The 13,733-nt window shown below is 59.4% G+C and overlaps 2 protein-coding genes across 4 annotated transcripts in view; one reads left to right on the top strand and one right to left on the bottom strand.

The window, feature by feature from the left end:
• Positions 1-83: 83 nt before the first annotated feature.
• NDUFAF8 (NADH:ubiquinone oxidoreductase complex assembly factor 8) lies at positions 84-662 on the top strand. Its single transcript, XM_050319310.1, has 3 exons — positions 84-186; positions 271-381; positions 457-662. Exons 1-3 carry the CDS (start codon positions 106-108, stop codon positions 475-477), a joined length of 213 nt encoding a protein of 70 aa, XP_050175267.1. The 5' UTR covers positions 84-105; the 3' UTR covers positions 478-662.
• The window catches only part of SLC38A10 (solute carrier family 38 member 10), a 29,815-nt gene continuing 16,719 nt past the window's right edge, over positions 638-13,733 (bottom strand). For all 3 annotated transcript variants that reach the window (XM_050319309.1, XM_050319308.1, XM_050319306.1), the window contains 6 exons: positions 11,986-12,139; positions 5,645-5,815; positions 4,873-5,346; positions 4,249-4,344; positions 3,701-3,880; positions 638-3,409 (listed from right to left, as the gene is read on the bottom strand). In XM_050319309.1, the coding sequence (XP_050175266.1) occupies positions 2,298-3,409; positions 3,701-3,880; positions 4,249-4,344; positions 4,873-5,346; positions 5,645-5,815; positions 11,986-12,139 (2,187 nt within the window). In that variant the 3' untranslated portion in view covers positions 638-2,297. The remainder of the gene's footprint in view (positions 3,410-3,700; positions 3,881-4,248; positions 4,345-4,872; positions 5,347-5,644; positions 5,816-11,985; positions 12,140-13,733) is intronic.

Below are 13,733 nucleotides of genomic sequence, written 5' to 3' on the forward strand. Positions count from 1 at the left end.
TGAGGATGGGGAGGTTACGGCCCAATGGGAGAGCGCGGCGGTCTGACGGGCGGGTCGGGCGGCCAATGGCGGGCGGGCTGTCATGGCGGCGCCCATGCGGTGAGGATGTCGGGGCGCGGTGTGTGGCTGCGGGCGCGGGCGCGGCTCCGGCGCTTCCCGGCGGCGCTGGCGGCGTGCGGGGACCAGGTGGGGCACGCGGGGGGACAAGAGGGGCGGCTGCGGGGGCGGGGGCCGGGCGGCCCCCGCTCCCGCCCCCTGTGGTTCTCGCAGGCCGCGGCCTACGGGCGGTGCGTGGCGGCGGCGGCGGCCGGGCCGGCGGAGCTGCGGCGGGACACGTGCCTGCAGGAGTTCCAGGCGCTGCGGGAATGCTTCGCCCGGGCGGTACGTCCCGGGCCCGGGCCCCATCCCGGTGCCGGTTCCGGCCCCTCGGCCCGGCCTGACCGCGACTCTTTGCAGGCGAAGGCGACACCAAAGTGACCCCATAGTGTCACCCCCGCGAGATTCTCCGGAGGACTCAAACCCTCAAACGCACCGGTTTGCCCTCAAATGACGGAACACCCCCCCACCTCGCTCCCGGGGCTCCCGGAGGAGGAGCAGCCCCGGGCTGGGTGAGGGTCACAGATCTATATTTATTAAAAAAAAAAAAAAATTTGCGATCAAAATGCTTCAGCTTATTTTATTGATGGGCTCGGCTCACGCTCCGAGCTCTCTCCTCGCGTTCCACCCGCCCCGGGGGAGCTGTTCCTGGCGGGAGGAGGCAGCTCCCGCAGGCTTCCAGCCCAGCTCGGGGTGCCCACGCCATTCCCAGCGGGAGGAATGTCAGGAGCATCTTTGGTCCTTTGTGTTCACACGGAGAACAACAAACAGGCGGGTCTGACCCGTCGGCAAAGGGGGTGAAGGAGCCGAGCCGGGGCCGGCTCCCTCTCACTTCAGGAAGGCTGGTCCGTGCCACAGGGACACAGCCCGGAGCCGTGTCCAGGGCAGGGCTGGAGCCGCGCTCCAGAGCCCATCCCTGCCCCTGGAGTGGCTCCGGGGCTCCCGGCGCTTGTGCTTGACGACAGCATTAATGGAGAAGCTCGTTGGGATGTGGGGGGCCCTGGGGATTTAAGGCCATGGCATTCCAGGGGTCTTCCCAAAGGACTCCCGTGGGTCTGGGCTGTGACACCCCGGGAGCACCAGGCACAATCCCAGCTCCAGGGGTCCCCTCAGCCTCAGACTCGAGGTCCCCAAAGACACTTGGAGAGAGGGATACAAAACCCACCACAGTGATGAGGTCTGAGGGCTCCAGGCTGGGAATTCTCAGCCGGTCTAGGGAGAGCTTTGGGGTTGGATTCTGTACATTCACGGGTCAGGATGTAAAAACACAAACCCCCAAAAAACTCCCAAAACTGGGAGCCAGAAACCACCCGGGGCTCTCAGGAAGCTCTTCCCTTCCTCACTCACCAAAAGCATTTCCAGGGCTGGAGCAGGGATCTCTCTGGGTGCAGAACAGGGCTGGGGTGTTGGGAAGAGCACATGGAGCATGGGCAGAGGTAGGTGTGGGTGAGCTGAGGCCCCGAATCTGCCCAGCTTGTTCCCAAATTAATCATCTCCAGCAGAAAAACAAAGCTGGGTCGCGAAGGGGCGAGGGCAACTGAGCTTCTTAATGCACTTTGGAGAGGGGAAGTGGAGCTGGAGAGCACAGAGAGCTCCTGGGGAGGCCAGCGGGAGTGGAGCTCCGTGTGATTCCAGTGTGTGGCCAAGGAATCCCATCCCTGGGACAGAGGCAGCACAACGGCAGGAGTTGTGCCCAGTTAAGGCAGTGTTTCTACTAAAGGAGGTTCCCAAACCACCACTGTCTCCAAACACACGGGGCTCCGCTCCCCATCCAGCTCTGGCACTGCTGGCTCCGCTGGCCCTCAGCTCGCGGCTCCTCCGGGACAAAGCCCTTCCCGAGGTGTGGATGCTGGGCCCCCTCGGCACAGCCCCTTCCCGATGGAGCCCCTTCCCGGTTCTGGGAGCAGTTTGGAGATGGGGCTGCAGAAGGCAATTCGATGTGAATGAGATGCTGGAAAAGGTCCTTGGAGCAGCAGGGAGTCGAGGTGGGGGGCAGCTCTGGAAGGCAGGGGCAGCAGGAATGTCGCTCCCAGTGTCACCATCTCCTCGGCCGCCCACAGGCACGTGCCGGGGGTGCTGCTACGGGAGCTGCCAGGGCGGTGCTCCCGGATCCAAGGGGACCCTGTGGATCTGAGCACTGTATCCGGCAAAGCGCTGCTGGCTCAGACCGACCTGTGCCTGAGCACGGCCCCAAATCCCCGTCACGGGCCCCCGTCCTGGGTCACCTGCTGGATGTGGCGGCTGCGCACCAGGTGCTGGGCGCCCTCGGCCACCCCGCTCAGCCGCGTGTCCAGCGCGCTCCGCAGGTCGTTCACCTTCACATCAGGAACGGGGTTCAGGCCGATCAGGACCCCTCTGACCCCCCGTGCATCCTCTTCCTCCTCCTCCTCCTCCTGGTCGGGAGGCAGCAGGTCCCGTCTCCTCCGGCGCAGGTCCAGCCCCCCCTGCAGCTTCAGGTCCCGGTTGGGTTTGACGTCGTGCTCCGGCTGCGGGTCCCGGGGAGCGGCCGCTCTGTTCTCGGCCTTTGGTGCTGGAGCATCCTCGGGGCCGGCTTTTGAGGGACCCCCGCCCCCACGGCCCTGCCGGCCCCGCGGCTCCTCCCGGGGATCCTCCTCCTTCACGTTCCCGTGACCGGGCGGGTCCCGCTGCCGCCCGCCCGCGGCTCCCTCAGCCTCTGCCCCTCTGCGCTGCTCCTGGGCGTGCTGCTCCCTCGCTGCCACATTCCTGTTACTGGAAGAGTCCGGCGCCACTGCCAGGTCCTTGGGCTCCACCTGGCTCACAGCTTTGGTTTTAAGGTCTATTCCTGAGTCTCTTTCCAAACTCCTTCCTGCTACTCCCTGAACTTTGGCAGCCCCCGGCTGTTCTCTTTGGATGGGAGCTGTCGCTGCTTCCACAGCTTTCAGGAAATTCTTCTTCTCGTGGACGTCTCTTCCAGCTTTGGCTTCACGATCTCCTCCCAAATCCTCCGCCAAGGGCTTCTTCTCCAGGTGGTTTCTGGCTGCTGGAAGGCGCTGGGCATTCCCGTGGACGGGATCCCGGTTCTCTGCGGGATTCCTAACAGCTCTGTCATTCTCCTGCGGCAGCGCCTTCCGCTCCTTGGGAGGAGCCGCAGGAATGTCCTGCCTGTGCTCAGGCTCCTCCAGCCTCCCCACAGTGTCCCTGTGCTGCTCAGTGGCCCTGGGGGGCTGCCGGCCCGGGCGCTGCTCCAGCTGCTCCTTGCTCAGCAGCTTCCCGGCCGTGTCTCCCTTGGCTCCCGGGCCCTCGTCCTCCCTGCTCCTGGAGAGGGGCATGGCGGGATCTGCCTGAGCTTCCACTGCGGGACAAAACCGACATGGAAAAGGGTTTTCTTAGGAGATTCCCTGCTCCTGCCAGCACATTCTGTATGACAGGAGATGAGGCCACAGCACCCATGGCCACACGGGAGGATGAGGAGAGCCCTGGGGTGTTATCCCTGTGCTCAGGGATGCCTTGGAGGCCAGGAATGGCTTTGCAGTGGACTCTGCCACATGCCAAAGGGACTTGGATCTCTCCCAGCCTGACTTTAGAGCTGCTCTGAGCAGTGAGCACCCTGGGGAGGGGTCCTGCTCCCTGGCCATGTCCTTACCTGGCTTTGGCTTCTCCTCTGCCCCCTCCTCCTGCCGCTGCTGGTGGATCTCTTTGTGCTGCTCCTCGATCACCGCCAGCAGCTTTGCCTGCTGGTCCAGGAGCTGCTTGTGCTGCACCTGCTGCTCCTTGATCACCTGCAGCAGCATGTTGTGGTCCAGCAGTTTTGCTGGCCTAGCTTCTGGAAAAGGGGAAAAAGAGAGAGGAAATAAAACCTCTGTGACCCAAAGCCCTCAGAAATCACTCAAGGGGCTGTGGGGGCTCTCCTTGCAGGAAGATCTGACTCCACAAACCCAGGAGGGAGGGAAGGAAGCTAGAGGAGGATGGGATGAGAGGGAGCACATGAGTCTGAGCTCAGACTCCAAGCACCCTTGCCAGGCAGGAGGTCAAAGGGAGAAGCTCAGCCTGAGGAAGGGTTTGCTGCACCAGCTCCGAGGAGCAGCCGGGACTGGGGGGACTGTGGCCTCAAGACACCGTCCTCCCGCAGAGAGGGATCCCAGGGAATCCTGGCAGTGCCTCCTCCCTACATGCCCAGGGACACACACTCACCCCCCAGCTTGCTCTCCACATTCTCCTGTTTCTCCTCGGTGTTCCGGTTCTCCAGAAGATCCGCTCTGTCCGGGAGGGGCAGCTCCTGCTTTTCACCTTCACAGGACAACAGAGCTGTCAGTGCAGATGTTCCCCAAAACTCCTCCATGCCCCTCCCCGCCCACCCGTTCGGATCCAGCGCAGTGGCTGTGAGGGAAGTAATAAACCCAATATTTAACAACCTCCTGGCTGGTGGCAGCGAGCCAGCACTAACTACCTCGGCCAATTAACATGCAGGAACAGCTCTAACTGGCTTTTAGACGGGCACTTGGCAATGTGTTCCCTGTCAGGATCTCCCGGCTCCGTGTCCCCGGTGATTTGGGAGCCGTGCAGGAACAGCACGGCACCTGACATTCCGGCGGGTAGGGAACAACTGTTTGACAGCTCTTACAGTAGCTGTCAAAGCCACCAGATTCCTCCTTTCCCACAGCAGCTGCCGGAGGGGCTGTGCACGCTCACGTGCTCGTCTTGTGGAATTAAAACAAAACACTGGGACGGAGGTGGGAATGACCATATTGTCCCATCCCCAGGGGATAACGGGTCCAGAAGGGTGTGCTCAGATGAGCCGCTGTGGAAGGAGCTTACCAGGCTCTGCTTCCTTCTCCACGGGCTTCCAGGCCTCCTCTGCTCTCCTGGGGAGCTGGAGCTGGGCCTTGTCCCGGTCACCCGCGGCCTCAGCGGTGTCACCATCCGGCACAGCAGCCTGTTCCTTGGCTTCCAGCACTGCTCCCCCTGGCTCCAGCTCCTTGTAGGGCGGCCTGCCATCCCCGCCATCCCGCTGCACCACCGCCTCCAGGACCTTCTCCGGCTTCTGGACGGGCCCAGCAGTCCCTCCCTGCTGCTGGTTCTCAGCAACCACTTCCTTCCCTTGTTCTGGGCCCAGTGCCTCCTTCTGGGAGTTCAGCCTGGCTGGTTCCTCCAGCAGGCGGCCGTTGGCTCCTCCGGGAGCAGCCTTGTTCTCGTTGGATTCCTCCCGCTCCCGCCCCATGTCCACGACCACCTCGTCGTGCGGGACGGGGGGCTCGTGGCGATGAGCCTCCCCCACGGGCAGGGCGATCCCTGGGGGGACAGGCAGGGTTAGGGGCTGCAGAGCAAGAGGCACCGGGTTCCCAGTACACCCAGTCCACCCAGCTCCCCGCTGCCCTTGCTCATTCCTGTCGTTCCTCCCTGTCCAGAGCCCGCGTACCCAACGAGCCTCCAGAGCACCAAACACTAAATCACCTTCAGCGCACAAAGCCCCCTGCATGTGGGGTGAAGGAGGAAGGTGAGGATCACAGACAGGATCTATATCTGAAATAATCCCAAAACACACACCCCCAGCTCCCAGCCAGGCTCCCTTTCCCAGGCTCCCCGTTACCTTGATCAGGACGGTCCAGCTGCACTTTCTCCTCTGCTTTTCCTCTCTCCTCCTCCCTCTTGGGCACCTGCATGGGCATCTTGATCTGTGGCTGCTCCATCTCCTCCTTCTCCTCCAGCAGTTTGGGTTTATCACGGTCATCCTCGGGCTCCTCCACTGCCGGGTTCTGCTCTGCAAACATGGGATGGGGACAGGGATGAGGTGTGGGATCCCGGGAATCGCTGTGTCTGTCCCAACACCCTCACCCACCCAGCCCAGCCGCTGGTTTCCCTCCAGATTTACCATGGGGGGCGGCTGGTGGGGGGGATTTTGTTCTGGGGTTGTGGGGTTTTATGGAGTTGCTGGCAGGAAAGCACAGCCGGGATGGAGCCGGGATGGAGCCGGGATGGAGCTGGGATGGAGCCGGCTGCTGCTGCGAGCTGGTGCCACCAGATGGTAGCATCCCCCCAGCTCCCTGCCCTGGACCCCTGGCACCAGGAGAGGCTGAGCTGGGATCCAGCCTTGGACACCCCCAACACCAGAACCTGAGCTGGGATCCAGCCTTGGACACCCCCAACACCAGAACCTGAGCTGGGATCCAGCCTTGGACACCCCCAACACCAGAACCTGAGCTGGGATCCAGCCTTGGACACCCCCAACACCAGAACCTGAGCTGGGATCCAGCCTTGGACACCCCCAACACCAGAACCTGAGCTGGGATCCAGCCTCAGACCCCCGGCTCCCAGAGAAGCCAAGCTGGAGGCCAACCCCGGACCTCCCCCCACTGCTGTTTTCTGCAAAGCACCTTAAAACCTCCTTTATTTTGATTTTTCTCCCTTATTTTGATTTTTCTCCCTTTTTTAGCAGCCCTTCTGGTGCCAGTCGGAGGGGTGGGAGGGAGGGGAGGTTTCCTCTTCCCGCAGAAGTTTGGAGGAGCAGGATTAAACAGGCACTAATCAGGGGAAACTCCTGAGGGAGACGGGGGACTCCCCCTTCTCTTCTTCAAAGAGATGGGAAGACACATCCCAGTCAAACCAGTTACTGGTTCAGTGCCAGTGTGACCAGTGTATTCCACACAGAATCCGTGGCACATCCCATGGGATGGGAAGGGTCCTTTCCGCCCCCAGCGTGGCAGAAAACCCACATAGGGAGTGAACTCTTCCTTCAGAGAGCAGCCAAGGAGGAAATCAAATTGTTTCCCAGCACTGAAGTTGTTCTGCAGATTTTTTTCCATCCAACAAACTTAAAAAAAAAAAAGAGCATCTTCTGTAACAAAAAAAAAATTCCCAGCTCTTCCCCCCTTTGCCCTCCCCCGTGCAATTTCCTTTGGGGAATTAATTCTATAAACATCTTTCCATTTTCTCCTCCCCCTCCGCAGGGCTGGTGCGATTTATTACGAGATGAACTCATGGGAAAGATGGGATTGCCACAACTTCAGCTGCGTGGGCCTTGCCCGAGTCGGGGGGGGAAGAAACAACAAAAATTCCCCCCAAAATTAAGTACAAACTCCTGGCCCAGAGGGATCCATGCCAGCAGGACCTTGAGCCTCTCCAGAAACCCAGACTCCATCCCGGAGCTCCACACCCAGCCGTGGGCCGTGCGTGGGGCTGGCCAGCTTTCCACCTTCCTTTGCTTCAGGAATGATGGTGGGAGGGGAAAAGGGCTTGGATTTTCTGAGAAATTCAAGCCTAGTACCCAAGGGTCCCCCTCTCCATTGAGGGACTTCCCAGGGTTCAGCAAGTCAGGGCAGGACACTCCTCCTTTTCAGGAAAAACTGGGCTGCAGGAACCAGTGCCCAGCCCTGGCCGGGGGCCCTGGGAAGCGGGAGGCCGAGGCCGGGGAGGGGAGCGCTCGGCACGGCGCGGATGTTCCCAGCTCAGGCCTGGCCTCAGCGCAAGAAACTATTTACTCTGCTGGAGGAAAGTTTGTCATTAATTGGTTCATGGAGGCGGGAGATGGCTCCGGTTGGAGCGGAACCAGAGGATCCAGAGAAACCCGACACGGACACGGCCGTTCCCATGGCAGAGGGAACGGCGAGCCGAGGCAGCGAGACGATGTTCAAGGGGGAAATAAACAGGAAGGAGGGCGAAACAAATAGAGAGAGGGGAGAAAATAAGAAGGAAGAAGGCAGGAAGTTTTCCATGCAAGCAGGAAACGGAGGAGTTAATCCCAGCACTCCCCCTGCTCAGGGGACCCCGCAGTGGGTGAACCCCCCGTGGGCCCAGGGCAGCCCGAGGGGCCGGGGGAGGCCCCGCTCGGCTCTGGGAGTGTCCCTGACAGCTCCCATCGTAAATCAAGCAGAGGCACGTTCCCTGCTCTGCAAACAAACAATGCAGGAAAAGCCCAAAACACAAACAAAACGCAAACCCAAAAGTCTCCACGCTGCAATAAGGCCAAGCTGCCTCTAAGCCGTCATTTGCTCAGCGGGAAACAAAATTAAGTTCATCATCAGGGCGTGAATTAACGACCTCTCAGGCTGCCTGGAAATCCATCCAGGGCTCGGGGTGGTTTGCAGGGAACGGTTTTGCTCGGGATGTGCAATCATGGCTCTGCCTGTCTCGTCACCTTCCCGGTCCCTTCGGAGCATCTTCCAGTAACGCTGTGCCTCGTCACGTTTTATGAGCGGCCTTGGACTTTACAGGGAAGGGCTGAGAGGCTGTAAAAGCCTTTTGGCTCCCAAGGAGAGGCCGGGGCGCGAGGCAGCACCAGGAGGCTCCGCTCTGACCCCCCGGCTCTCCGGCAGCTCCGCTCACGCGAGGGGAAGCCGGGGCGTCCTGCAGCTGATTTGTGCGTGTGCGTGTCTGGGTGTGTTGTGGTTTGCCAGCAGCCTCTCCAGGCTGCCATAAAATTTCATGATTAGCAACCTAAAAGCTTCCCTTCTCCCCCCGCTCCCGGTTCAGATCACAGCAACGGTCCCAGGCAGGCACTAAATCCCTCCTCACACGTTTCTTCAGCCTCTCGTCTGCCGCAGCAAGAGCCGGAGCTGAAATGTGCGTCCACAGCCCCTGTCCTGGGCAGAGGCAGCGGGATGAGCCCTGCTGTGCTCCCCCTAGTCCCTGGGGACCTGCCCAAAGGAGTGGAGGAGCCTCGGGGACAGCACAGGGAGTTTGGGGACACACCGCCCGCTCCAGAGCATCAGCCGGGGGCTGACCAGGGACAGGGGGTGCAGGACCTGCTCGTGCCAGCCCAGCTCCCGGCCCGCTTAAATTCCTTCACCGCAGTGTCATGGAGCAAGGTCCGGGAGCTCGTGCCAAGGAAAATGAAGCACAACAAGCAGGGCAGAGGGACGGGGGCAAACGCTGCCCTCGGACGTGCCGAGCGCCCGGAGCAGGGCAGGGACGGGCCCTCCCTGGGGAGCCCCCGGCCCAGCTGCGCCTCCAGGAGCCCTCCCTCCCCCCAAACGGGTACAGATTTCACAAGGTTATGGAATGGCATCCCTGAAATTAGTTCACAGTTGTCTCCTGACGCACCAGCAGTAAAAACCAACCCAAATTACCAGAGGCTGCTGGTTCCTTTTCTGTGTCACAGGCACTATTAAAAGCTCTCTTGCACAAAGCACCAGGGAGAGCTGCCGCGGAGCCAAGCTGTTCCTGCAGCTACCAGGATGCACGATCCACGTTCCGCACATCTCCGGGGCTGCTCCGGCTGGGAATGCCGGCGGGGGCGCAGCCCGGGTCAGGCAGGTTGGTTTTTCGTGGGCAAACACAGGGATGCAGGGGTGGAGGAGCCCTCAGCGCCACAGCGGTAGCCAAGCCAAACACAGCCCCCTGTTTTACCCAAACCCACGTAACACAGCTCTCCCCATCCCGCAGGACGCCACGATGGCCGGAGCAGGGTGCCCAGAGCACCGGGGAAAGGGCTCTTGCACAAGGAGCCTGAATCAGGGCTTTGTTACCCAACGTTGCACAACGCCAGGGAGAAGATGAAGCAGCAACGACCAAGTAAGGAGCTGAAAAATATTACAAAATCTTAATCCCCCCCGAGACCCTCGAGGGTGCTTTAAATACGGAGAGAAATTGCCTAATTAGCTCTTTTTTCTTTTTTTTTTTTTTTTTTTTTAAATGGATAATTGCCTTCCTGAGCTTTCAGAGGCAGCTTAGCAACCTTTTAGCAGAGGCGCAGCCGCGGCAGGACGGGGCTGGAAGGGGTTTTATCCCTTTCCCGAAGAGCTGCTGACAGTAAAACCTCCAGCACCACAGGCTGGGGCTGTAATGGGCACTTGGGTGTCGTTAGGAAAAACACGATGCTGAGGCCGCTGGTCAATACGTGTTCACATAAAAGGCCAATGTTCTAATATTCATAATCCCCGGGCCCACGGGGCAGGGCTTTAATGAAAGTCTCTCCAGTTCTGGGCTCCACAACATCAAAGAGGCCAATAAAACTCCTCTCACACGCTGACAGGCGGGAGGCAGGCGGGGAAGGCAGCGCTGGGGAAAGGCCCCGAGGCTTGCCTCGCATGGGGCGGCGCTGGGAAGGGGCACGAGGCATCCTGTGCCCTGGGGAAGGGGCACAAGGCACCCTCCACCTCGGGAAGGGGCCTGGAGCAGCCACCACTGGTGCCCGGGAAGGCCGTGTGATCCTGCTGAAGGCCCGAGTGCGGAACGGGGCCCATCCGGAGGGCACCCAGGTGCCGGGGGCGGCCCAGCCCGGATCCCGCGCCCTGGAACGACAGGATGCAGCTGCTGCGGCGCGTTCCAGGCGGCAGCTCCCGCTCTGCAAAACAAGGCGGGCGAGGACGAGGGGGAGCCGCGGGGGGGATGAAGGGCACCATTTAACGCCTCTCATTGCTAGTCAAGCCGACATCCTGCAGAGCCACAGGGAGGCACAGATCCAAGGAATCGCAGCGGTGGCTCTCCCGGGGCAGCCCCATGTCCACCCTGCAGCTCCTTGATCCCCTTCCTCTGCCCAGCACCACATCCCCCCTCTTCCTCATCCCAGGGGATGGAGCTCTTCGATCCCCCACTGCTAAGGGACCTCGGGGGCAGCTGAGCTTTCCCTCCTCAGCGTGCTGGGAGCCACATGGCTCCTCCCTGGGAGGTTTATGACCCGGGAGCACCGAACCCGCCTCCCTCCCTGGTGGGATTATTTAATCCAGCAGCACTCGGAGCCGATGCCGGTGGGCTCCGGGATCGCTCGGATGATCAGAGCCTGGCATCCCACTCCACCGCCCCAGCTCACGCCGAGAAGGGGGGAAGACTCAGCAAACTCCTGCGGACACCGTGTTTTATGGGATTTTTTATTTTCCCAGTCAGAACACGTGTCATTAGCGATTCCTCCTGAAAGGAGCAGCTGTTCTTTGGCCATTACTGCTCCAAAATTAACCAAGACAGAAGAATTCAATCGCATCCCTCCTCCCGGCCCTGCTGAGGGCTCCATTAAGGGATTGGGAGCTTCTTTTGCTTGGAGTTCAGCAGCACCCACGTGCCTGGGAAGGCACACGCGGCCTTGAGCGAGCCACGAGTAAACCACAAGTAAACTCCACCGCGGAGCAACCCCGGAGTGAATGTTATCGGCAGCAGCACCGGTGTGGGAGACGCTCCAAGCTGCCGGGCAGGAACCCGGCCAAGAACCAGGAGGGAGGATAATCTCCCGAAGAGCCGGCCCCTTTCTCCCTTCCGCTCTCAATCTCCGCGAGGATATTTCAAGGCCTCCAAAGAACAGAAAAAAAAAAACAACAAACCCGCAGGAGCAGGAGGAAACAAAACCGAGCCGAAGGAACAGGACGCGGCGGGGCCGAGGGGCAGCGCAGGGTCAGGCGGCACCTGCGCGGCCTCGCTCCGGAGCAGCTGGGAAAGGGAGGAGCGGCCGTAATTCCATCAGCGGTCCCAGCAAACAAATAATAAATAACAGGAACCAGTAAACAAAGCTGAGGCATAATCACAGCCTTTGTCAGGGCGAAAGCGAACTCCAAATTTATGTTCCTCAGCACCAAAAAAAAAAAAAAAAAAAGGCAGTTCCCATAAATTCCCGCACCTTCGAGGGTGATGGATGGCTGGTTCCTGGGCTGGCAGAGGGGGAAGGCAGCCCCCTTTGGCCATGAGCACCCCGACCAGGTGGGCACTGTGCTCACAAAGACACTGGCAACATTCCAAACAGGGATCTCTGCTCTGTCCCCACGGGGGATCCCAGCCCCTGCACCCCACCTGTCCCTTCCCAAAAAAACAACTCCCAGAAAGTACCATTGGACGTCACAGCCGGCTTTTCCAGCAGGCAAAACTGCAGCTTTTCTTGGGAAAAGGTCCCAGCAAGCTGGGAAGATTCATGGAGATGCCTGGAAATGACCCTGCTTTTGCCACGCTTAAAAAAATAACTATTTTCCTTCCTTTTAAGAGGTGGAGCTGGGACACCCAGCAGACACATACCTGGGATTTTGACCAAATCCTGGTCGATTCTGCTCTCCTCTCTGTCCAGGTGCTCCAAGCCCACTGCTTCCGTCCTCATAGGGGTGTCCTCGGTGGCAGACAGGGTGGTGTATGTGCTGATCACCAGCATTCCCAGCCCAATCCACAGGATGATCTGCACAGAGCGCCAGAGGGACAGTTAGCACAGTACAAGCACCAGGACCGCTCCGTACGGCATTCCCACGGAGTCCCCAAACAATTCCCAGCTCAGCGCAGTGACACGAGTCAGTAAAGGGACAGGAGAGGAGTTTAAGAGGAAAACAGGAAAACTAGTAGCTTTTGGCTGAGGTTTGTATTTGGGTGTAGAGCCATGGGAATGGGAATTTGGGATGCTGGAAGCTGTTGGAAAGGCGACTCCTGCATTGAAAGGGCTCAAAAGCGAGCAGACAGGATGTAGGGAGAGGAAAATGCATGTGGCAGACATGACTCCAGCTGCAAAGGCTCATTCCCTGGTATTTCCAGTATGAGAACTCCATGAAATCAGGTCTGGCTGAGCATAGAGGTGCCCAGCCTGGTTACAGACCCAAAATGTTCCAGGGAGCTGCTTAAAAATCCTTGGTTTGGAAAGGCTGAGTAAAATGTCCACACACGAGTGCTGGTGGCCAGAGCTCAAGAAGCTGCTGAGAAGTGACTCCCTCGTTTCCAGAAAGCTGGGATCAAGCAGGATAAAAATAGAAGGATGGAATCTGGATCCTGTGGAGAGAAGGGCTCTAGGAATTTCTCTACCTCAAAAAGGAGAAAGTGATGGGCAGCAAAAGGAATTTCTACAGCTTGTTATCTGATGATAAATTGATCTACAAGGATCTAATTCCACATGACTCGTAAGAAGTGTAGGATGGGGATTAGAGCAACCTGGTCTAGTGGAAGCTGTCCCTGCCCATGGAAGGGGATGGAATTGGATGAGCTTTAAGGTCCCTCCAACCCAAACCATTCCCTGATTCCATAACTCATCCTCTTCCCTCCATATCCTCACCCTGCAGCATTTATATCCCAACTCATAAAAAGCACAACAAAAAGATGCTTCTCAGTGTGGGAAAAACCAGAAATGGCCACAAGGAGCCTTTCTATCACTGGAAGCTGCCAGAACACTGAAAATCAAGGGGAGAGGTGAAATTGGAAGGAGAAATTAAAACATTGGCACTTCCAGAGGGGGAGGAGAGGCTGATGGTTTCCTCACCCACCTCGTGCTGAGGGAGGTCACCCAGAAACACAGCGTGGTCAGAGCTGGGCCCAGGAGACCCCAGAGAGCCCGTTCCCAGCACACCCCGCAGACAGACGGACGCCTTCGGAAGGAAAAGGCTGGCGGGATGTGGAGCAGCTCTGGATCAGGGGCAGCGTGGCCAGGGAGCAGAGGCCAGACCTTCGAGCCACTGCAGAGGAAACAGGAGCAGAATGTGCTGCCTGCCTTGCCCGGGGGTGCACAAAGAGCAGAAATCCTGCCATCCACCCCTCGGGCCAAACGCCGAGTCAGCAGGTCCTGCTCTGCTGCCCTGGGCTGGAGCTGCTCCACTTCCTCCCCTCACACAATCCACAGCCCCGGCACAAACGCATTCTGTGCCTGGGAGGCTGTTCTGGCACCTTCCAGAAACAACAGCGGAGAGGAAGAGCGTTTCCACAAAGAGGATCTATTCTGGTGCCACAGGAACCAGGAGCAACGTGGGAGAGAAGGGAACTGTAGGAAACGGCTGAAAACATTAAATGCTTTAAAA

Source organism: Myiozetetes cayanensis, unplaced genomic scaffold (genome assembly GCF_022539395.1).
Source record: "Myiozetetes cayanensis isolate MyiCay16 unplaced genomic scaffold, myiCay2020 scf22, whole genome shotgun sequence".
NCBI classification, from domain to species: domain Eukaryota; kingdom Metazoa; phylum Chordata; class Aves; order Passeriformes; family Tyrannidae; genus Myiozetetes; species Myiozetetes cayanensis.